Below are 25,659 nucleotides of genomic sequence, written 5' to 3'. Positions count from 1 at the left end.
CTGTTGAGGCCTCGATGCACACAGTCACTTGAAGATTTTTAGCTTTTTGGGAAGCTAAAGGCAATGCATATTTTAAGGGAACACACAAACTGATGTTTTCCCTCCAATAGCCTGTTCCAAGCCCATGCCCTAGTTTCCCCTTGGAAAACAAAGCTGCTGTTTGGCACTTCAGGTGATGAATTTCCATTTCACTAGACAGCTTGTTTGCAACAAGGCTTCTGAAAACAGGGACGTGGCTTATTCCTCCTGGAGTGCTAAGCTGAGACTGCCCACTTTCAGTATTTAAGCACAGGGTTACCTACCCCGTGTCATGACTTGCAGTCTGCCAACATGAACTCATTTGATACCTACTATGTCTCTACTCAAGCACTGCACAGCAGAGCAAGGCAAGCCAGCAGCAGGCTGCCCTGCTCTGCCTTCCCAAGCACGGGATCTGCATCCCTGCAGCCCCTCTCCTGCCAGGACAGCTCTTCTGCAGAGACCTGTGCAGCTCAGAGGAATGTACCAGCAGCTATTAACAAGACTGAATAGGCATGTCTGAACTTATGTCCCCTGAAATGGGGAGGTGAGTGCTCCACACCAGCACAGCTGGCAGCGGGAGGGGGAATTTAAAGGAGGAGTGTAACAAAATATGGCTGTTTTGAATAGTTCTGTTGAAGCTGAGTGAGACTTTCCCTGTACTCTTCAGAATTAAACAAGCAGACTGCCTCATCTCCAAGACTAATATGTCAATCAAACCCAAGGGAATTAGTGGTCAAAAGCTGTAACAAGCTGTGAGGTGATTCGACATGAGGTGACACAACCACATGTCACCCCGTTGCCGCAGTCCAAGGGTGACAAGCACCTTCTGTTAGGAGAGATCTGCAGCTGCACCAGCACCACATGCTCATGGCTGTATCCTCTGGAGCAGTAGCTCCCACAAGGCAAAAAAGGATATTAATTTCAAGGTGATGTGGTGATTTGATTTTTTTTTTAAATAAATGTACTTGTGTTGCTGAGACAGTGTTGTTGCTCTACATGGCTGCACTACATGGGGACATCAAGCACATGTTTTGCTTATCCCAAGAATAAAGCAAGCCAGGGGGACCAAAAAAAAAAAAAAGATGCTGCACAGTTTGGGCTTCTGCTTGTAGCTAAACAGGACTTTAGGTATGAATTTGTTGTTGACTGGCAAAGGCAGGGATGTTATGGAAAGGGGAAGCAGCAGCACATCATCTGCACTTTGCTTTCAGCAAAGCTCACTAGATTTGTTCTTTTTATATCTCCCAAAGATAGGGTTTTTTGGAAACACCCTTCCATTCAATTTTGCAGCTGTACCAATCCGTGTGTGTAAGAGCAGAGTGTCGAACTGGGAACAAAAGGGCCTCACTGTGCTGTGTTTCAATGAAGTAGATGGTGTCACTGGCAGTATTAACTGTTTTTGTAACACAAACATGGTCACACATACTTTAGATTGTCTTGATATAACAGATTCCCAGGGCTGGAGTCCAAACATAGTGAAACTTCTATGAAGGACCATGCTGGGGTTAGAGCAAAAATGAGTCTCTCAACAGAGTGGCCTTTAAAGGTCAGAAAAAGTTATCACTGAAAACCTTATTAGAATAATTTAAAATCCTCAGTATAGGTGACAGTTGAAGGAATATTTAGTACACTATGTACCTGCACCCTTATTTAGAGTTTGAGCAGTTTTAAAAGCTGTAATGATGAACATAGCACAGGAGAGGATAGCTTGGTTTATGCACATGAGCTGCAGCTTGAACTTGCTAATTCCAGTACTTTACAGGCTTAAGCTACCCCAGATTGTTTGCTCGGGGTCTCTTTTTAATAAAGGGGAGAAGAGGACAGTATAAGGAAAGGATTGTTTTTGCAAGGGGAAACATTTTCTGAGTGCAGATATGAGATGCTGTTTCTGGAACTGCAAAACTCTTCACTCCCAGCAAGACATATTCCTTTCTTGTAAACCATCCCTTTGTATATCACCTGAGAGATCACTCCTATCAAATAAATCACATACTTTTGGAGTCTTACTCTGGCATTCCTAAAGGGGTTTATTCAGGTTCAGAGGAAGATAAGGAAGAACATTTCACCCTGTACCAATGTGCAAGAGCAACAGCTGTACCTAGAACTTGGCTTTCTGCTCACTGCACATACAAACAGCATTCTTTTCCAAACATTTTCGTTTGGTTTTCCCAAGCCCATTTTACTCTAGCTGTCTCCCTGACCCTACTGGAAGGCCTCCAGCCCCAGTCACAACTGTCTCCCACTGCAGAGTGCTACTGATCCCAGGGTGGTGGGCAGGACAGCACACCTGGGCATTCCTTTGCCACACCAGGGGTTCCAGGCAGCTCCCTGCCTCTTCCCACTGCCACGCAGGGCTTCACCCAGCTGGCAGAGGCAGAGGAGAGGAGTCAGGCAAGAAGCCTCGCAGCTCTGTGCCAAATCCTCCTCCTCATCTCCTAAAATCCCTGCGTGAGCAAACTGGCAGTGGTTGTTGGGATGAGATCAGCGGTGTCTGCTGCAAGCCGAGGCGGCGGGAGGCTCCCGGCAGCAGGGAAGCCCCTGCTGCCTGCGTGGTCCTCCCAGGCACCGGGAATTACCGGGAATTGCCACTCCTGGTTCCCTCTGCACGTTATTCCTACAGAGCAGGGATCTGCAGCAACAGGTGGTGTGGCTGCAATTCTGCACAGAGTCAACGACACAGCAGCAGCCAGACCAACAGAGACAAGCTGGCAGCAGCAGTAGCTATTTTACACCGAGATAAATACATATACGTACGTGTGACTTATGTGCGTGTGGAGAATGGAACAGGTCACAGGCAGGTTTTACAGGCTCACCCTGGCACAACCCAGCAGCCACGTGCCATTTCCCTCAACGCAGAGGGCTGGTGCAGCAAAGAGCAGCTCACCTCCAACCGCTTTCTTCCACTAACAGGATTTAAAGGACCCGATTTCCAGAGGCGCCTCAAGTTCCACGGGTGGAACCCAAATCTTGCCTGGAAAAGCTGAACCCACTTGTGCCATCTCCAGTCCTTCTCCAACAGGCACCAAAAAAAAAAAATCTATCACTTTAAATTCACTGATTTATAAGCGCATTTTTATACGCTGACTGATTTTTTTGGGTAGTCTCTGACTATGAAAATGCTGGGAAGTGGTTTAAAAAAAGAAAAAACAAATCTCCACCTATAAAAAAGTAAGGTTCAGAAAAAGAACCTCAATCTCCTCCTCTTCCAAAACACACCCCACAGAACCTTCCTGAGTTGAAAATGTCAATTCCTTCATAAGGTGAAGCCTTGGTGCTCTTTATATTTACTCCAAAAAAGCGCATCCATTCCCTTTTCATTTTAATTGACCTGCCAGAAGGTGTCTTCTCAATGAGGACCTAATTAGGGGAAGTAGCCTGGAAGCAGCGTATTGGATCCACCTGGGACAAACTGAAATAAGTGTCCTCCCCCTCTCATTACACTTACAACATAGCCTTCAAATACTCTCTTTAAAAATCTTCTTTTACTGCTTTCTACTGGCTTTTGGCTGAGTAATTTTAAAGTCTCTCTATATGCCTTTGTTTCTGCTCCAAGTGATAAAAGCCAGGGAAATACCTTTATTTTCCCCTGCAGAGCTAGGACTCAGTAGTGGATGGATGGATATGTGGATGGATGGATATATGGATGGATGGATGGATGGTTAGTGCCCATATATATTTTGAAGGTGCCCATTTTATTCTCTAGGTACCCATGACATAGAATTAACATATATTTAATAAGCTTCACCCATCTCTGTCCTACCTTGGGGAGGAGGCAGGGTCCGAGCAGAGCCAAGCTCCTGCAGGCACACGGCGTGGTCGTGATGCAGCTCCGTCCATCCACACACCACAGAATTTAGTGTCTGTTACTGCTTCTGGTAGCTTATTTTAAGATGACAGTAATGCAAGCAATGTGCAGGCACGTGTGTTTAATACTCATGACAATCTGCAGAAGCACCATTTCCTCTGAGATGTTGCTGGTGCTGGGCTCTCGAGAAATCCACAGCAATATATATTTTTTGGTAAGAGTTTGGGTTTGTGCTTTTCCCCCCTCCCCCCCTTACATTATATGAAAGTTTTCTACTCGTCGTGAGGATGATTGTTACAGGGCTATGGGATAATTAAATACACAAAGGGCTTGGCAGTTGTAGTAGAGAACATTCTTTTAGAAATGCTAACAATATGTTAAATTCAAGGAATTCCACCCCTAGTACTCCATGGGGTCATAAAAAAGTTCAGTGCAGGGGATATAAATATAAATGACACCATTTAAAAATCAGGTACATGACTGGACTATAGATATTATGTCTGACTTATCCCTTACTTACTAGGGTAGTAACCCCTCCCCCTCACTTCCATTGTGCTCATTATTTTACACCTGAATAAAATCATATATATGTCATTAACGGGTTTTTACTTCATGATGTCTTTTGTGCTAGAATTAAATGGAAATACATTATTCTGTGAGTACTCCCACCTTTTATGGGAAGTAAATTCTTGCCACCCCTCCCCTCCCGATGCTAACTGTCCAGCTATGAAACAGGGGGCTATCTGCCCTCCAAGTGAGATTTTATTGCTAAAATAGAGTAAAAATTGTTTTAAAACAAAGAACACACATCTTTATAGTAAAACTCAAGTTTGTTTTACAATTAGAGAAAAGAGTCACATGGTCCCCCAAAACCCCCCAAGTTTTATATATATATATATTTCGAAAATATATTTAAAAACATAAAAAACTCTAGTTAAACATATATTATGTTAATCAGTACACTTAAATATAGCTTAATTATATTTACAATATGACGCGGTTGCTTTTAAATTTTAATGCCAATTTCAGTATTTTCCCAAAAAACCATAAAATTATATAAATATACAATAAATATTTATGTTACACAAAATGAATAATAGAGAACAAGGCCACAGACATTAACTTACAGTTGCAAGAGTCTTTAACACAGCACTAGGCCTGCTGACATGCATGATATACTTTTGTCACGTACAGACCACAGCAAGAGTTTAACTAAGTAATATGAAAGAAAACCAACCCCTCCCCTCTCCGTCTCTGCTTTAACTAAAACTGCTCAGCCTGTGACCATGGATGGGTCAGGTCAGGCAGGAGAGAGCCATGGGACTGCAGCTTCATTGCCAGCTTCACCTTATGTCAGTAGGTACAGAATTGGCATGTTACAGGGAGCATCACTCTGGCTGTAGTTACAGGACACAGTTCTCAAGGTTCCCAGCTCCATCCTTTAGTCCCCCCCACCTACATGGGCTGTCCTTTACCCCTCTGTACCCACCATCCCACTGCCCTAATTCTGCCACACCAGCACCACCCTCACTGTGCCAGGTGAGGATTTCTGAGTGTAGGATACAGCCATAATTAACTTTGGGAAACGAGGAACTTTATTTCTAGCATGATTGATGCATTAACACTTCTCTTTCGGAAAACCAGTTTATCTAAATTGGGAATTATTTTATTCCTGTATCTGAATTAGATTACTGTCACATCCTAGCTATCTTTTTATTTCCAATCTAGATGAGTGATCTGATTGTTACTCACACATCAGCATCATCCTGTCCTCCCTATAATCAACCCACCCTTGTTTTGAGAGGAGCCACCATTATACTTCTGTGCTGCAGTTTTAAGCAGCTCCTGAGCCACTCTGGGTTCACTAAATGCAAATTATAATACACACACAGGTACTGGCCACAGGGGAATGAAAGGGTCTAGTGGAAGGTGTACCTGCCTATGATCTAGACGATCTTTAAGGTCCTTTCCAACTCAAAACATTCTTTGATTCTACGATTTAATTTGCACAAAGAACACCTGAGTTGAAGTTTTGAGACATTTCAATAAGTTTGGTTTGTGGGTTTTTTTTTCTTTTTCCATTTCTGATTTCTGTGTGGGAACCTGAGTATCAGCAATGGATGGGGAAGGCTGAAGTTTGACGTTCAAGTGGGTCACACAACCCTCTCTTCTCACTCACAGTCCAGCAGGCACAGGACCAATGCAAAAGGTAGCACTTTGACAGAGTTACCCTCAGGAAGAGGCTGCCCTTCTACCCCCAGTAGAAAAAAATTACTGATTTGAAGGCGCCTGTTAGCTTCCAGCGTGGGTTTCTACAAGTAATGACATAAATTCAGTGCTAAATATGCTCTTCAAAGAGCATTATGGGGGGGCAATCATATTTCAGTAAACTTTCCCTGGTCCAGGTTTTAATTAACGCAGATTCTGCAGCATTCAGGAGCAGAGATATATTTTGCAGCATATTCCTCTTTGTTCAGCTATTTTTCTTCATCTACAGGAATTACAAATACAGCATCAGCCTTCAGTGAGCTCACTGAGCTATTTCTGCTCTCAGCCCTCGGTAGTCAGTGCAAGAGCTCGGCACAGCTCTCAGCCTCACAACCTTCTCAGCAATACTTCTGTCAGGAGAGTGAGAGGGGGACCGTAAGCAAGTTAATCCAACTGCTCCAGCACTTGCCCTTCACTTACTCCGAGAATATTTTTTTAAGGACAGTATTTGTTTCACAAACTAATGCTGACGGCAGAGGTTGAGCCACACAAACTCGATGGTGATTGCTTTCTACCAGGGGCAGGGTTCCTTTCTGCCTCATTCCCCGGCTCGTTCCCTGGGCTCCTACAGGCAGAGATACCACCAGAGTTTGCCCACCAGCTTTACAGGCCTGGGCTGCTGGCATGCTGTGGGTGGAGGGTGAGGGCATCCACGTACAGGGCCAAGCTCTCGCTCTCTCACGGAATGCACAGGACCCAGCAGTGACTGCAAGTGGGACGGCCTCACTCAACCCAAATCACTGTTATTTGTCCCCAAACTGGCTGAGCTATTAAGTCCCATAACCAACTTGATTTCAGATCCACCATCACATTCCTAGACTCTTTTTCTAGTGCTTCACCAAGACATTTGATCCAAGCACAGTCTTTTATTACATGAAAATCATTGCTCTCAACACTCTATAGAATATTCTCTATATGATAAGCTCCAGTCCTATGGTAACTGAAATACTTTAAAGATCACAACCAATGTCCCTCCAGAGGGAGGAAAGGGGAAAGAAAAAATACCAAACACAAACAAACATAGTATAAGCAAATGCAGGTCTCAAAAGACTGCAAATTAAAAAAAAGAACAAAAAACAACAAAAAAACAAACAAACAAACAACAAAAAAAAACCACCAAGAAAGCGTGTTACCATACAATTAAATAAGTGCTGTCTTTAAGCCTGAAGTTCAACAATGTGAAGTGGAACATCACCATTCTTTTTCAGTTGCCTCTTTTTATTATTTTTTGTCAGTAGTTGGATTGCTATTGCAAACACCTTCACAACATACAAAAAACAAATTTGTTTTTAATCCAGAATAAGGTAATGATTTTTTTTTCCTTTTTTAAATCTGATGGGAATTCAAAAGTAAAAGAGAAACAGTAAAACTATGACAACAGCACCTTGACATTGTTTTAATTCCAACGCTATCAGAAGTTAGAAGCAGTAAACATATATACTAACAGGAATAAAGATACTTACTGTCTAAAATGTAAACAGAATGTTTTGGTTCAATTTATTTTTCTGAAAGAGGACAGTTTATCATTAATTCACAATTGAAGCAGCATGCAATTTTATTATTTTTTTTTTTAATTTTTATATTTTCAATTCTTGGCAACGGCGACAAACCACAATGTTATCGAGGAATGTAATGCAGACTTTTTCTTTTGCTTGATTTTCTTTTTTTTTTTGGTTGTTTTTTTTTTTGGGTGCTTTTTTTTTTTTTTTTTTTTTTTTTTTTTGGTTGTTTTTTTTTTTTTCTTTTTTTTTAACTTGTGCGCAAATGACTTTTTGTTCCCCTTCAGGTCATGGATATGTTCAATAAATAGATTGTGTAACCACTGTACTGTATAAACTTCCATCATACATGCAGTCCATAAAATTATTTTTTACCGAATAATTTACCCTGTTATGTATATATACAAATAGATAATTTTGTCTCAATATAATCTATACAACACGAACCCACTATCTTCCCCTTTTAATGGTTAATGTACATACACAAGAAGTGTCTATCCTTATGAAGCGCCAGCCAACTCTCTTTTTGTTATCCATGGTGAGAGCTCTCACGTAAGACTGGGTAGTTCGGCACTGGGAGTTCCAGTGCCTCTTGTCTATGCCCCTGCAGCCCTCCTTTGTGTACCCCTTAGGGTTGCATTTGGTCTCGTAGAAGTATTGCTTCAGTTGGCCTTTGGGTACTGGGACTTTTTCCAGGACTGTGACGGTGGCCCCGGACATGTCCACTGCAGTCTTTTTCTCTGCTGCTGTCACCCACTCACTCGTGCTGTCACACACACTCAGTTCCCCACGGCGAGCTGGATCGGAGTGGCGCCGGACCCTCATGGACATGTTTGCAGCATCCAAGTAGTTTTTGTACTCCTCAAGCAGAAAGAGCAGCGGGGGTTCCAAAGGCACTTGACTGCTTAGCATGACTCGGGATGTGTACAAGTCTGCATCCTTGCTCTCCTCACTGGGCTGGATGTCCTGGTCCTCATCTAGAAGCTCCTCTATGACATGTTCAAAAGTGTCTGCCAGCGATGTCAGTCCTCTCGAACCAGCACTGGGCCCATTTAGGCTCTCAAGAGTCCCGTGGGTCCGAAGACCTGGGTAAGCCAAGCTGCCTTGTCCTCTTAGACTAGCTTCTTTCATCGGGGCAGCTTTCATGCAACTGAAGTATGAGATAACCATAGTAAGGAAAAGGATGGTCATCACTCTTCTCACTTGGTGGAACTGTTAAAAACAAGAAAAACAAATTAACTTACAAGGCTTGGAGTAATAAAAATTCACCTAAGTTGTCACAAGACTTTATGCACTCTCTACAGAGGTCTGCTGCACGCAGCTGCAACTTGTTACCAGAGATAAAGCATACTCTTGTAGAAGAGTGTGCCTTCATTTACAGTTTCAGATAAAGCATCTGCTGCACTTAGGCAACATTGATCCCAGCAAGTCAGAGTTCTTATGTGCCGAAGTCTCTCTGTAGTAAGTATCAGATTAGATATTATGCAGACGCCTTATTTATTGACTGATTACACCTATTTCAAGTAACAGTAAAAGCAGAACTGCTACTTAGCAATGCAGCATTTCAGCAACAAAAGACAGCTTCACAATCATGAAAGGCAAGACTTCCATTTCAAGTGCAAATGTAAATATTTGATTTTTAAGATCTCTCTATGGCAAAAATAGTTCATCGTTGTATCCACAAAAAACCTGAACAGCACCAGGATAAGTTACATTTGTATTTTGAAAGCAACCTTCAGAACACAGGAAGAAACTATAAAATTCTGAGGTCTCAGCAGGTCAATTCCTCATTTAAATGTAGTAGGTATATACACATACATACAGAACAAGAAAAGGGCCCAGAACAGTACAGCAAATTTGAGCTCCACAGACAGCTTGCATCATGTGAACAGCACGGAAAGGCCCTGCTGGATTCCAGGGCTGGTAAGAGCTCTCCCGAAGTGAAAGGAGCAGAATCACTGTTTCCCAGAGCCTCACACTGGCTGTTTTCAAGTGGGCAAAGCATTTATTTAAACCTAGCTAGAGCCCAGAGCCCATCATGAACTCCAGCACAACCAGCCCCACTGCCATACCGAAAGACAGTTTGCCTGTTTCTCTCACATTCTGCCCCAAGGTCTGGCGTGTGCCATGGGCTGTGCTTTGATGTTTACGTGTATGCTTGTCTCTGTCCCCATTGAGAGGGGGGTAGCACCAGAAAGGAGTGCTGGTAAAGAAACTCTTCACCAGGCTTGGAGTCAGCACAACTCACTTCTATCAGCACTCTCAACAGCTTGGAGCTTGTATGACTGCTCCTTCCCAAGAGCTTTGCTGAGTCTCCATACGAGATCAGAGCAGAAATTGTTTCCTCCTCAAGAGCAGAGGAGGAAAGTACTGTTACAAGAACCCCCCAAATCCTGTAGTGACAGAGAGCTATACTTTCTGTCTGATCCCAAGTGCTACTAAAACATCCATCACATCCAGTTGTTATTTTTCCGCCTTCTGATCCCTGTTCTCACCAGTCCTGCTTGCTAGAAAGCAATGGCATTGTTCACATTTTTGAAGAAGCAGCTAATGCTTGTTTCAGAGCTTTTGAAGTTCATTCGGAAGTACCTCATACTTGGCAGTAAATGCTGTTTCTGTTTGCCAACAGGGTGCTGTGTAAAAAGACTTACTTTATCTCCTGCAAATATGCTGTGGGAAACTAGTACTCTTAAGACTTGAACATGGAAAGACAATTTATCATAAAACATACAAATAAAATAAAATGTGTACTAGAAAGGAAATGCCCAAAATATGGGTTTCAAAGTTTACTTAATGAAGGCAGGGTGGAAAGTGTTTGGGTTTGTGTCCATGCCCTCCTCACCCCTAGCCCCTCCCTGAACAACATTTTGGCCAAGAATTCTCTTTACCTCAGTGCAACTCTTCCTTCATCCCTCCATCTCTCTTCCTCTTTAAAAGTGTTGTTGTGGCATAGATTTATTAAGATTAAACAAACCTGACATCTGTGACTCACAGGAACACAGTGTTTGCTCTAACCATGCAGAACATTAATATTTTGCAGATTTTTTCATCCTAGGATTTTTAAAACATTCTACAGGGAGTGTCAGCTTTCTTTCTCAAAAGGGAGAGAAATACTACAGAGGTGATTTACAAAACAAAGAAAAAGATTGTTAGTCTTCCTTTATCAAACAAGGAGAGACAACTCTTGCAGTCTTGAAAAGGGGTGGCTCAGCTAGCATACAAATGCAGAGCCAGCGGGACAAAAAACAATATTCATACTACATCTTTGGAGAGTTATTTTCTATAAGACCTAAAAGGAAAAGAACCCCAAACACCCACATCACACTTTGTGACCACCAGAGCAGTGAACAGAACACAGATCTTCTGGCTCCTATTCAAGTTCCTGTTATTTTTATTAAAGCAGTGCCCAGAGATCCCAGCCAATTCTTGGCTCTGGAGGACAGAGTCTGTCTGAGCACGTAGTACCCCAAGGGACCTTCCAGCGCAAAAGAGAGAGGGCACAACACAAGAGGCACCAAGACAAGCAGAGAACAAGGAGAAACTTGCACCCACCAGGTAAGCACACCAGCTGGAGGCTGATCAGCTGCTTTTCAAGTGAGTTGGGTGAACAAAGGAGAGAAGGATCCCTGGACCAGGCCATGTCCTTCACCACTGCCACTGGGCTGTTTACTTCTCATGGATGTGAAGTGAACAGAATAGTGGCTGTGCAGCTTCACTCACAGGGACACTTCTCTTACAAGGAAAACAGAGGACAGAGGTGTGGATTGACTTTGATAAGCCCTCAGAATTGTCCACCAATGGCTGGTTGGTCACCAGATACAACAGTATTTTATATACCACATTAAATTAATTCTTCCTTAATCAGTTTTGCTTTCCATTTAGCAAGGACACTGCTGCCACATTTGATCTATTTACATCCCATCCAATGACATACAACTACCACTCTTAATTATCTGGGGTGGCACAAAATTGTGTACAACTAGACTTTGAAAACCAACAACTTTTAGACAGCCATTACCCACGTAGTATACTGATAATACAGAAGAAAACATGTCTGCTTAAAAGCCATTCCTCTTCCTCCCATTTATAACAGCAGAAGACTATGTCAAAGTAAGCTTTAGCAGCACAGACACATGGAATATTGCCAGCAAGCGATCACAGATCAAACATCTTTTTCTTTGTAAATGAGTCCCAGACTAAGTTGAACTCTGCAAGCAGGATGTGAAAAGATTCTTCTCTCTATCTTGACAGTGACTTGAGCAATATACACAGTCCTTGTCTTTGGCAGCAAAATTATATGAAGTGATTTAATACATGGAAATAGTATTTTATCACCTGGGAAATATCTTCATTTTAGAAGTCATAGCAATTTGTATTAGCAGTTGCTCAAAAATCTACTATTTTAACATGGTATAGCAGAATAAGGTATCTCACTTCACAATCTTTCAGCTATTGTTGAACTGACATCTGAATGCATGGTTCATCTCTTTCTTAGTGAGGCAGGACTAATATCCCAATGTAGCACCAATAAGGTCACTGGAAACACTTTGGATGGTAGCTTCCAGTCCTTTTCCTCTGTTCCCCAACTATCAAACCTTCATTATATTACAAAGATTAAAGACACTCCCTGTCCTGTTACAGTAAGTGCCTTGTAAACCCCAAACACTAACATATTATATACATTTTTCCGATTATGAGCCAGTTACCCTGTCTGGAAGTAGAATTGTGCTGGGAACATGGGAGAAAACTGTATTTTCCTGTTTTCCCAGCATGTTACTACCGAGCAAGGTACTGAATATCCCCCACTACGAGGCCTTGCCTGGAGATGCCCAGCATTTCTGTGTACACCTGTGCCTGAGGATACCCTGGCAGACCCAGTACCTATTTCCCATGGAGGCTCACCAGTGCTGAGCAACCTGGCTGATAATGCACGTTCTGAGGGCATAAATACAACTGAATGCCAGACAAGGAGAGTAGCCACGACCACTTTTATTAAGACGTGCAGTCAGAAAAATACAGTGTAAAAATCACTGATGGCACAGGGTGAGCCTGCAGTCCCACAGCGCGCTCACCGCCTCCCTTCTCAGCCCTAGGAGGTTCAGGTCTCTACTCCACACCTTCTAGGACAAACAAGTGAAGACTGCAACCCCTTTGCACTCCTGTTCAGCCACATCTTCGGGCATAAAAGATCGAAGACTTCTCTAGGAGAGGAAATCTTGGTCCAACTGCTGTCCCACAGACTGTTGTATACACCCACTAACTTGTATAACATGGATATAAACCAGCCTCCTTGAGAGCAAGCCTGAAACTACTCCCTCAGGACGCACGAGATCTCTGTCAGGAATCACATTTGAGACTGGCTTCCCGAATGCCATCCATTCTCATGGCTGCAAGAGCATCCTTCCTGCTTTCATGCAGCATAGCAATGAAAAGAGGTCACCCACCACGGACCAGATCTCAGGAAGACGTGACCTACTTTGTACTTCAATAAAGTCCATACAATTACAGCTAGAATAAGGGCACGTAATTGTGGCAGTCATCTCCACTAATGGGAAGGAGGCTCATTAAATGAAGGTCATGTCAATTATCTACAGCTAGTTTACATACACACTCAGTTACCTTGCTGTACTATTTATTTCAGTATTTGTATTTAATGAGGATTCACCAGTTAATTGTTTTATTTCATTATTTTTAGTTATTTTAAGCAGGAATCTAGCAGCTTAACAGGTTGTATTTCCAGCAGAGAGACCTGAGGAACAGCTGTGAACATGCACTTGCTTTTCTGCATCCTGATATGTGCCATGGAAGTTGAAATAACTTTCAGTAGTGAATAGATTCATAATGCTTTAATCTCCAGAAAGGAGTGTGTTGAGGAAGATAAAATTAGCACCAAGATGACATTCATTTTCTGCCTTGCCATTTTCTAAGATCTTTACACAAAAGTTCAATTTACTAAATACTACTGAATGCCACAGGCATGAGTTTCTGCTTTACGCATCATTACCAGAGTGCGTGAACAGATATCAAAATGGGATGCATGTCAGCACATGATTTGCAAAGACTAAATGTACAGAGAACAAATACTATTAACCTTTATCACATGCATAACTAGATGTCTGACACACTCTGGTTATCCTTGAGGCCACTTATGCAGCAAACTGTATAATTATTTTTTATTACTGCAAATCAAGCGCCCACCCCCCAATACATACACATGCACGCCCACATCCAATTTGTATTCTTGTAAATTGGTGCTTCATGTCAGGAAGAAGAAACCTATTTTATTTTTATTCTCATGTTGGTTTTCCCCGAGGTAATAACATCTACTTAGCCATAATGCCAGAGATGGCAGAGACTAAGAAGCATTTTGAAGTCCAAGATAAACAGCAAGCAAATTTACAAGTAGTGTTAACTTTAACTACAACTTTTAACATGAGAAATTTGCTTTCATCTTATGTTGCTAAATTTTGCCTGTGGTACAGCTTCTGAGAGCAAAGATACTCCAGCAATGCCTACGCTGGCTCTAGAGAAGCATGCATCTGTTTAAAGCACTACAAGGATAGTTCCAAGGTGGGGTTCCAAGGTTTTATCAGACTCTCTCCGCAAAGCATACAAAAATCACAACCTCTCCTGAAAACCAGAAGCGGGAAAGAATCCAGAGAAAATAATGGCAAAATCATAATGCCATGACATCACAGTCCTGATCTTTCACAGAGCTGTGCATCAGAGTTTCCTACAAACTTTCATCATACCTTTCCGGACACTCGAACAGCAAAGTACACACTCGCTTCAAAGCTCCAATTAAGGTGCTTTAATGGGCACAGAGCAGACAGTCTCCTCATTTACAAACATGCTTATACTTAAATTGGCTAAGTGCAGGACTACAGGGAGTTCCCAGCAGGATCTCTGTCAGACAGATCTCGGACCCATTCTGCCCATACCAGGAAACAGGCGGGATGAGTTTTGGCAGCATGTGCAAGTGAAGGAATGGCAGGCCAGACTCACAGATAGCGTCACAGCTTCCAGAGAGACAACATCCACAGAAGAGCTGTGCACTATTTTAATAGTTTGACAATGGGAACTGATTGTTGAACCAGTGACACACATACTGCCTTTCCAGGTGTTTGTACAGCATCCCACTCCTGGGGCACTCAAACTGCATGGGGAGCTGTGATTCCAATTGTAAACAGAGAAAGTCACCTCCCAAAGGGTACTTGTGTGCATGCCACCTTTCATATCAATCACAATGTGCTTCATCACAATGGTTTTTTGCCAACATTTCATGTTGAAATCCCAAGGTATGCGGTGAAAGTCCTCCTCAAACAAAAGCAGGTTTATTTCTGCCCACCAGAGTATCATGGGTAGAGTATCATGCTGCACTTCTCTTGCCGTGTCACAAATGCTCTACAGTAGGGACAATACTTCCAAGTCTAAAACCTATGCATTAGCAAGTTCCAATTTCAAAACTGACTTCAGGCTCAGAAAACTGCATTAATCTTTTTAGATTATATGTCAAGGTTCATATGTTCATGCCATTACTGTCGTCATTCAGAAGTAACATTAATGCAATCTCTGTGAAAGGAAAGTTCACCTACAGAACAGGCTACCTAACCACCCCCCCCAAAACATGAAAAACAACCACAAAAACAATCCATGAAATAATTACTCAACGCCAAGATACCACCTAGTTCCTCCATGGGAGCAGATAATTACAGTTCTCCGAAATCATTTGCTTCAAAAGCCACTGGAGCTGCACGGAATGTTAATTCAACCTGTGTGCAGAAGAACGTTAAGGCAGAACCTCAGACCTTTGAGCAGCATCTGTGGTTTGTCTTCCATTTCACAATGGTTCTTTGGTATGAAACACTGTGCTGAATCATCACAGGACTTGGCAGCCATTCTGCCAAGTACACACATGAAGCTCCCACTGAAGTCAAGGATAATTGGCACCCAAGAGCAGGAACAGAATGGATCATGTTGCGTGCACTCTAGTGCGAGTTGGATCCCTTGTACTGTGACATGTGTCCAGCAGCCCTGGAACAACCTAGAAGCTGCTGTACCAGTTGAGCTTGGATCTTACAGAGTGCTATAAACTAGCGAACAGCATGTAAAGCATCCCACGCACGCACCAGTTCTGCTGCAAGTGGCAAGCTTCCTAGGACCTATAGAACATCATGCACTCGACAGGAACGTAAGCGAAGCTTTGCCAAGGAAAATCCATTGTTAAAAAGCATAACCATCAGACAAAGCAGTTACCCGTGGTTTGGGCAGGCAGTGCTTTCCCCAGGGTATGGGGAGGAGAGTAAGGGCTATACCCCTGCAAGACTCCTACCTCTGCTGAGACCCCGACTGTGTGTGGCACTGCTGTAAGAGAATGCCTTGCTTTTAGCCATAGTCAGTACTTGAAATGAAGCAGACCAGTATGTCGTGATGTGCATGAACCAGAAACTGGAAATGCCTGTTGTCAGAGCCCTGACAGGTATTAACAATATGCCTGCATTTGCCAGTGGTGTTATCAGTCATCTTTTGGCCGTCCGCCCTTGTGTGCAGATTTCTCTAGACACATGCTCAGTCCAGTTATTAGCACAGCATCTCCATGGAAATATTCCATAGACAGGGCAAGGGATAAAAGCTCACACTGAGGGACCAAAGCAGTTTCTGGGAGCATTCAAGTTCAAAGTTACATGGCAGCAGAACCAGAGCAGGAGTAGAAACTTGTAAGTTTGCAAAGTCACCTCAGTCTCCATTAATGGAATAATGAGGACTTCATATTGAGTAAGGATACGCTCATTAGGAATCTAACCCACTTCACTGGGCAGCCAGCCCCACACGTGCCTTGCTGTGGCAACAGCTTTCTCTTCAGAGATAACACTGTTGGAAAACTATGTCAATATGTTAACATAACTGTATTGAAAACACTTTGGCAAGAAGTGCTCTTTCACCACTGATATTTTACTATGACAATGCAGCTCACCACAGATTTGAAAGCATTATAGTTTTCAGCTTTTTTTTCTCCCACCTCTGAAGTGGTTTCATGTTGAAACAAGACTTCTGCAATTGCTATGCCTGGTACTCTATCCCTAACCTAATTTAAAAATTTGGAGCTACCTTCAATTGGATTCAATAGAGGGATACACAGGGTCACGTTGTATAACCAGCATGCCAATAGCTGAGACTCACCCAAATAAGCTCCCCCCTCCTCCATTCTTAGGCAAACACTTACAGACTTACAACACTGTATTTTTGCTTTCATTTCACAAGCTCCACAAAGGGAAAGGGTTTGGAATTACTAGAAGGGGTGAGAAGGTACATCTGGCAAAGATTCAAGTGTTTGAAAACAAGCTTCATCAGTTGTACTGCTCAAAGTACAAACATTCAATGGAACACACAGGAAAAAAAAACCTGCAGCCTTGCAGGAAAAATTAATTTATCAAACTCCTGCCTTCTCCCAGTTGTATAATGGCATAACTTCTTTCACAGGGGAGCGTTACACCGTGCTTTCTGTGAATTACACAGACCATGGGTTCTTCTCCTCCTCAATTAAAAATGAAGTCACCTTGGTTCATGACTTTTCATACTTGCCTCCAGATATAACTACAGACTGTGGCATCACGGGGAATTATTTCCACAAAACCACTGAGGTTCCTTGAAGCAGTAAGTTCCAGTGGACCTAATCCTGGTGGACACAGTCACTACTTGGTATAAATCCACAGTGTTCCATTCATAGATTTATACCAGTTGTAAAGGCAGCCCAGTATTTATGTGGTCTGCAAACCACCACATAAATATGGAGTCACCACCTAAACTAGAGCTAACAGCTGTATCCAAACAAAATGTGACAGGTTTCAGCAGAATAGCTTCCTCACGCTCAGGACTCCTGAGGGATACAGGCATATTTGGTAATAATTACACTTTAAAGAGGAAGAAAAAAGCTTTTTAGGCGTGCAGACTAGCTCCTCCCTTCCCCCACTGCTTTAAGCACACAAATAGCCCAGACATGCCTATAAAGAGAAGTATGCAAAATCCAGCCCAATACCACCTAAGGTTCCTCACTTGGGTGTCCTGTTTCACGCACATCCCCCCCACTGAAGAAAGTGGCTTTGCTGCCAGCAAAGTCCTCACTGTAAGAGCCCTTAAGCTCCAAAGGGTAGGTTTGTATATGAGATTTCAGTCATTAAATAAACAGTTCTCTAAAAAACTTCAATACCTGTCCCTTCACGTAAGCAGATTCTACTACCCTGCAGGGGAGGACGGCTTCTCTTCAAGTAGCTGGGGGTGGGGGAGGAAAGAGAAAGTTAAAGCAAGAAACATTAAATTACCCAATTAGTCTGTTGGATACACCTAAGTGTTCTCCCTCTCCCAAGTATCTCCACAACATAACAGACTACCTAGAAGTCACCATCCTATTCAAAATCAAAAGCAGAGCTGTCATGCCAGAGATCATTAGTAGCTATAGAGACAAAAAAAAGTTGCAAAAGCAGAGAGATCTGGTGCTTTTACTACTGTGACTCTCCAGCTGTACAACATTTCTTGGAGAACACGCTATCAAAGCCCCCAAAGTGCTTTGCAAACATTGAATCTCAACACACTTAAGTGAGGAGGAACCACATCAGAAACTTTGTTTTCCTTCTGGGTAGCCTGAAGCCCACAAATACGCTTAAACATCTTACCCCCAGACTGCATAGCAAGTTGCTCCTGAACCAGAGGAGAGCAGAGAGCCCCTGGCCCCAGTCCCTCACCTCAGCCACTACACAAAGCTGTCTTTACCACATATATCATCCACATACTTTGCAAATCTCTCTATAGTAACGTAGATGCCTAACACAGAAAGAGGCTGATTAAAACCTTAGGGGTATTATTTGGAATACATATGCTAGCTCACTTCCATCTGTGTCGTTAATTAGTTCCTGACTGTAGGTTAAATGTAGGGCATGTTGTCACGAGCCTAAGGTGGGGTGGCAGGAACTCCTGCTATTGCCATATGGCTTTTTGTTTCTTCTTTCATTCTTCAGCTTTCAGCCTCCTGCTTCCAGTTTGTGGGCTCAACCATCACGTAACAAAGAACAACAAGGAAAACAAAACTATTGTTAAAACATTAATATTCTTCACCATTAAAACCTCTACGAAGTTTGATTGAAATGCAACACAAGTATCTATCTCATCCAGAGGCTTTTACCTGCAGCAAACTTGCTATGAAATTTAGGAAAGACCTATTCCCATGGAAAAGTACCACTGCACAAGTAGGGATTTACCAGCCCTATAAACACAAACCAGGCAGCTTTCCAGGGACCAAGGGTCAGCCTTAAGTTGGACAAAATGAGAAGAGCAAGGCTATCCCTACTTGTAATATGGATGTCCAGCACTTCCAGGGGATGAAGCCAGTGTAGCAGCACCATCACCAACAATAAAAAGGAAAAAAAAGAGTTCCAGTCATCTTGTTCTCCAGTGCATCTCCACAGATCCATCTTTTCTGTTAAAATACCAATGGCTCAGGACCATCCTCAACAAAGCTATGCCTGAACGTGAATAATTACAAGATATGCAGAGTATCAGCAGTTCCCCCCCAGCCATTTTCTAGTGAGCACAACTTGAATATTAACAGGTCTGCTGGTGCTTTGCGACTGAAGACTTGCTCCAAAGTGTTTAATTTAAAGTAGACATGGAAGTTATTTATTGTGTTTTCTGGCTCTCACTGCATACCTGTCCTTCCATTAGCTAAAGGCAGGGGAAATGATTTATAGTATTTCCAAGCATAAGGGTCTATAAGTTTCATAACAGTTACAAGAATCAGAGCAAGGAAAAAAATACAACAATATCCATGTTGAACAAAACAGGTTAAGAATCCAGTCATATGACTTCATGCTTGAGGCTTATGGAATTCAAGATGTTGCCTCTAGGTTTGTCAGTCTCAAAGGTGGAGACTTCTTTGGAGGCTTAGACCTCTACCCAGTTTCTTCTTAAACATTATTTCTGCCTTTTTTTTTTTTTTTTTAATGGAGGCGTGTGGAATTGACTCACATCCTTTTGCAACATCCTTGCTCACTGGTGACATTCCTCCTACTTTTGCAGTTTCAATGGCAGAAAAGTTTTGCACAGGGGGCAGCAGAAATACATCATCGGTGCAAAACTGGAAGAGAAAAGGACTTAAAATGAGTCTTTCATGGAAGGCAGCTTTATTCTTTGTTTTAAACTCACATGCCAATCATTAGCTTTTAAGGGGAAAACTCATTTTCAGAGATTCTTTTGCAAGTCATTACACAAAATATACATTTCCGTGAGAAGATGTAAAGGTGCACCTGCGTATTCTCTCTTTGCACCATTTCATTGGCAGCAATTTGCCAACACCACACCAGTAAGTACCCTGCTGCTGCAATGACATGTGAAACATCCTTCTTTGCCCCCTGTAGAATAAAAGCAATCCTTCTTCACCCGTGGGACATAAGCTGCCAATAAGAACAAAAAAAATCATTACACTGACATAACGTATAATGTTTATATTTGAAAAAGCAAAAATGGAGAACTTCACACGTGTTTATTTCTAGTTTTGGTTCAACCAATTATAAAGATAAAGGATGGTCATGATATTCAGCAGAACATTCATACTTCACCACAGTTTCCTGGCATGGATTCTGGTTAGGTCATCCTTGCCAGCTTGAACTTGTCAGTGACTTTGCTTCCCCCTTGGACTCACACTGGCTTTTAGTACAAATTCTATCAAATAGCATTTCTCTCTTGGCATTTACGGCTCAGTCAAACTGGATTATCAACTCAGAAGGAATGTAAATAGCAAGTGAAGATCCAAGTCTTAATGGAGGCAGCCAGCAGGCACAATTACCTAGAAATACTGCAAAACAAGTCCCGTCGCTCATCCCAACAGTGTCCATACACTTCTGTGTGCAGTGACAACTGTGACTGAGGGGGGGTGACTGGTTTACTTACTAATTCAGCCTTTGAATAAAGTTTAGATTTAATTTCTTTTCTGCTCAGTGTATCAAGTACTGAACACTCAACAAGAACATCATGGTCAGTGTAAAGATGGATAAACTAAACCATGTGGATACTCAGTGGTGCACCAAGCTTAGAAAGTAAATGGCATAAGGGACTAAGGAATCCAGAGATCACAACCTTTAATTCCTTGATCTAGACAAAACTGCATTTCTCCAGAAGCTGTTATGTTTAAAGAAAGCAGTGTTTCAATCACATTAGATAAGGCACAAGATTAAGCTTAACTCACTTTTAAAAGATATGTACTACAGGATTCTGGGGTGAATCTTTTGCTGAATTAGAAAAGAACATATAACAGCATTTTGCTCAAGATTTTGCTTAGTTCAACTTTTTTCCAGGCTCCTCCTCTACGCTACATGTATGTAAAGCCTACTTGTAGCTCAGTGCACATAAAGGAAAGGCTGAGGTTGATGTGGAACTCTGAGAGCCAAGAGCAGTCTTTCAAACTCTAGACTGGTACAACAGCTCTCATGCACTCTGATAAGTTATAAACAGTTGGCAGTTGCTTCCTGACTTGTGGCAAATATCCCTGTATCACAGCTCCTCAGTTTCCCACAGGAAAACTCTATTCCCTAGGAAGTTATACATTAAGATCTTATCCCATTATACTTTATGCTGACAGACTTCAAGTATCTTAAGAAATTAAAAAAATCGATCACATGGAAAGTTATATAGTACATGCAATCACGCAGTGGCTTGTCAACTCCAGGTTTGGTTAAACTGAGGTTTAGTTGCTTTGGTTTTCTTATTCCACTGGGCATTTGATAGCCAAGGGTTAGCAGTTATTATAAAAGCCCCCAAATCATACTGTGTCTCTAAGAGTCAAACAACTAATTGCACACGTGACTGTGAGTTCAATGGGCAAAACAGATGCATTGTTTCTCTCTGTAAGCAGTTCTTCACAAATTAAATATGGAACAGCACCCTCTCAAATGCAGAGGAAGAACCTGCTATAGCAGGTTGATGTACAGAACAAAAATCAGAAGCTGTGAGCTCAAGAGAACCAAAGAGCAGATACAACAAGTGCATTCCATGTTGTTAGATTTGAGGGAGCAACAAACACCTGTGCACTCAACTTAACTTTGATACTTTTAAATGGAGAAAAGTATGAATCTACTGAAACCAACCTAAAGGCTGCTGACTCAATACATTGGGAAAAATCAGGATGCTTTTCTAGCCCCCCAAATTAAAGGACAGCCCCTGACAAGTAGACTTCAACGATGGGATGGGGAACAAACCTACCTTCAACCCAACTCAAATCCTTCAGGGACTAGTTCTACACTGCATTTTATTTGTGCAACCTTTAGACAGGCTATAAAGTCTCACCAACAGCTGTACCAAACCAGTATAGATTTGACTTGCAAATACTTTCTTACTGAAAGTGATGCTTCTTGTTTACCTATTCAAGCCAGATAGAGAAGACTGTATAAAACTTAATTACCTAAATTGCTAGAACAGGATTCGCAGGTAACACCTCAGTTGCAGACCTAAAAAAAGCCTGCACTATTACACTAAATTTATACTGAGGAGTTAGAAGGATTGGGATTAACTCATTTTAATGGTGCAGAGCCAGCCCGAGCAGCCTGTGTGCTTCGTGCATCTCTAGGTGGCAGTAGTTGCTCAGATTTTGAGATACCATAAGATGCTTATCTCAAATTTAGCAACCAGTATTCCTCCCATCCTCCTAGAATTGCCTTTCCTAATGTGAAATGTGACCCCCTCCCCCATTTCTTCATAATTTATAGTAGTCTGTAGCTGAGTCACAAGGATTTCTGCATTTTCCTAACCAAGTACACAAGAAAAGAAGTGAACTGCCAAAGGATTGAGGTAATTTATAGCGTAAAGCATCGAGAGCTTTAGTCGATCAAAGGACTCAGAGAAACAAATATAAGAACAATCATGCCTTCTGTTCTCTACAAATGCCACGGCCAGAAATAACTGTCCTAATTAACTGGTTTCAGAAAATGACTTCTCTGAAAAATACAATATTCTTACCGAGGAAACTATACAACTGCCACAGCCTTACAGCAGCTGTCACCAGGGCATGAAAAATCACCGATGGAAGTTTCCTTTTGCTTTCTCCGGTTGTCCACGGTACTCATCTTCAGACAGCTGTATCCATTCATGATGGCTAAATTACGCTGTAAGGGGACATTCTGCTACCACTAGGACCAGTGTCACCAAGAACCACAATCACACCGGGTCAGTGTTTTCACAGCTAACACTCTGTTCACTGGTTATAAAGGGTAGAAACTTTGCCTGAGACGAGGTTGGCTTTTTGTTGCTAAGACTCTTCCTGTTCAGTGTGGTCCATGGTGTTCCCAGTATTTCAGACTGCTCCATGTTCGTGGTTGCTGTTGGGTGTAGCAGTTGGACCCCACCACTCTACAAGTTCTTGATAATTAGGTCCTGAATGTTGAAAAGGAGGAAAGGCTGAGCCTGACCCTACAGATCACCTACACCTTATGCATATGACTGTCCTGTTCCACATGGACAACTCCTGGAAACAGTGCTCCCCACTGGGCTGCTCAGAGCCTGGAATTGGTAACATGTAAGCTTAAGGGACCACAGCAGAGTTGTCTGTATGCACTGCACAGCAAAATCTATTATTTATTGTTTGAATTACAAGAGCACTCACAAGTCCTTGTCAGGTACCAGGAAGAGAAGACAGGCAAGACTGTCTCTGTCTCAAAGAACCCGCAGTCAAAGATAAGACTGAATAATAGGTATGGATAAGGAAAGGAAACAGTAGGATTTGTGAGTTGACAGACAGCACAGCCTACCAGCCCCATCCCAACACATGAAGCCATTCACTCTGTACACACCTGTGCTGCTTCCTAATGGTGTATCACAGCAAACAGGAGTTGTTACACACAGCACCTTCTCAGCTGCAGCTGAAGACAGTAAGTTATTGAGTTAACACTTCATTTCAGCAACACACAAAAATAGCTTGGCTTCAGTGCCTTTTGAAAGCTTCCTTTTAAAGGGTGTTTACAGCTAAGCATTACCAAGAATGCCAGTGTATGAACTGATCTAAGAAATGATTGAGAGTTTCCCAATTAAGCAGCATTTCAGCTATTTAGGAGGAACCAAGTGCTCGCAACATATGCTTGAAAACAGGTCAAGACAAGTCAGCAATTAACCTATTAAAAGCACATATCCTTTTCTAGTGGAGCCTCCACCAATTCACACAATGCCTAACGTGAGATTTCTAGTGTAGGCACAGGGCACATTCTTAGAACAACTTTTCAGCCTTTTATACAAACCAGGAAGGCAGGTATGGGACGTACTTTCTTTTTTTTTTACTAGGATCACACTTACTACACAAGTCACTCAGTAGAGCGAATTGTTTCTCATGTTCATGCAGTGCTTGCCCATAGGAGGGTTGAGAGGCTCTCCTACTTTCAAGTTACCTGTGACCTGTCCCGCACCCCTCCGGAGAATCATCTTCTGAGCAAAACACACAGCTTCTTGTGTTTTCCTGACAGCAACAGCAACAGTTGCATAAAGTGCCACAGGTACTGCAAGGACTTTTAACTGCAGCTACTTTCAGCTCAGCACTGTCACTTCGCTTTTAAGCAAAGCACAGAACCTTATACATTCTTTCCCTATATTCTTTCACATGTTAGCGAGTCTTTAAAATCCTTTGCGTCTGTGCACTGCATTTTGTAGTATTCCAGCACACTGTAGTACTCCCATAGCACCACTGTTACAACATAATGCCTTGGTGCTTAAAAGCATGCTGCTTGAAATTAAACTTTTTTCAGTTTAGTCCTACTCCCTGCAAGATAAAAGTCCTTTCCCATTTTCCTCCACCATTATATCTGCATTATTCGGATAAAAAATGTTCTTCATCTTTCTGACCTGGTTTACCCTGATTTCACAGCCATATAACAACAGGATCTACCCTGCAGCTCCGGAAAGCAGAGAGCACTGGCAACACGAACAGAAGGCACACTGCTTACATATGGGTTTTCCCAGCCGAGGTTCAGTGAAGCTGAACATTAAGTGGTAGTACTACAGCAGAAAATTGTTGTGAATTACAGAGACCAGCAGAAAGGCTCCTGTATCTACTCGCGTTAAGTAAACAGCTGAAACATCTACCAGCTCCTTTAAGGTATTTTAGAGTTAAAACAGAGCCACTGCCTTACCCTGAGACCAAGGTGAGGGACAGCACTCGCTCCTGTAGAACATCACTGTTTGTCTTCCCCCTCTCCCCAGGTGTGTTTACACAGCCAGTGCGGCCGCTCCGCACACAGGAAGCCGTGGTGTCCCCCCTGACAGCTGCTACCTCCTCTCGTGTGCCAAACCACAGGATTCGCATAGAGCCAAGAGCGTCCCCTCTGCCTGTGTTGTCTTCTACACCTAGACTAACTCTGGGCCATCACTGGGCTCAAGTTTTCACCCAAAGGCTTGCAGGCAGCGCTCCGGCTCTGCAAGCGGAGCCATTGACTCACACCAAGGCACTACCCGGCACAAAAGAGCAAGACGATACGACGACCTTCTCACTCGGGACAGCCACCCATGCGCAAACAGAGCAAACCCTTCACTTCTGCACAACCAGCCACTCAAAACTGGTGATGTGAGAGTTCCTCCCACCCACGAGCAGGTGGCTCATTACCCAGCCCTCTGCTCGTATCTACAGACAACCAAGGAAATTCATTTTAAGTACTTATCACCATGAATTAAAGATTACAGAAATACTGGCTGAAAAAAAAAATGTATTGCCAGGATAGATTCTTTGCATTCATTATAACTGTGTTACTAGAAACATAAATAAGTAATGACTATTGATCTTGCATAACCTCAGAACAGCAAACTACAATAAACTGAGAGGAAAAGGACATATCTTAACTGGAATGTACAAACCAAGACACCAACAGCACCTCTTAAAAATAAACAAGCAAAGCCAGCGCGGCTCACAGCTGTAACACCTCACGCTTTTAATTCTAGTAAAAAAAAATCACCGGGACAGCACGAGGTTTCCAAAGTATTAATTACACATTCGCCGACCAAATTTACCATTTAACCCGTTTGCTTCTGGCTGAAGGAGTGTCTGAC

At 42.5% G+C, this 25,659-nt stretch overlaps 1 protein-coding gene across 4 annotated transcripts in view; it reads right to left on the bottom strand.

Moving 5' to 3' along the window:
• Positions 1-7,291: 7,291 nt before the first annotated feature.
• BDNF (brain derived neurotrophic factor) overlaps positions 7,292-25,659 on the bottom strand; it is a 38,674-nt gene continuing 20,306 nt past the window's right edge. The window contains exons 1-3 of one of the 4 annotated variants that reach the window (XM_018081790.2): positions 24,750-24,815; positions 23,424-23,492; positions 7,292-8,805 (exon numbers count right to left, since the gene is read on the bottom strand). In XM_018081790.2, the coding sequence (XP_017937279.1) occupies positions 8,044-8,784 (741 nt within the window). In that variant the 5' untranslated portion in view covers positions 8,785-8,805; positions 23,424-23,492; positions 24,750-24,815 and the 3' untranslated portion in view covers positions 7,292-8,043. Of the gene's footprint in view, positions 8,806-15,401; positions 15,510-17,800; positions 17,815-23,423; positions 23,493-24,749; positions 24,816-25,659 lie in introns of those variants that run through there. The other 3 variants (XM_018081791.2, XM_018081789.2, XM_008931461.3) reach the window with 3 other exon arrangements.

The sequence above is a fragment of the Manacus vitellinus genome, unplaced genomic scaffold, assembly GCF_001715985.3.
Source record: "Manacus vitellinus isolate BGI_N305 unplaced genomic scaffold, ASM171598v3 scaffold_57_pilon, whole genome shotgun sequence".
Classification (NCBI taxonomy): Eukaryota; Metazoa; Chordata; class Aves; order Passeriformes; family Pipridae; genus Manacus; species Manacus vitellinus.
Note: the sequence above shows the minus strand (reverse complement) of the source record. Positions and strands in the feature narration are given on the sequence as shown.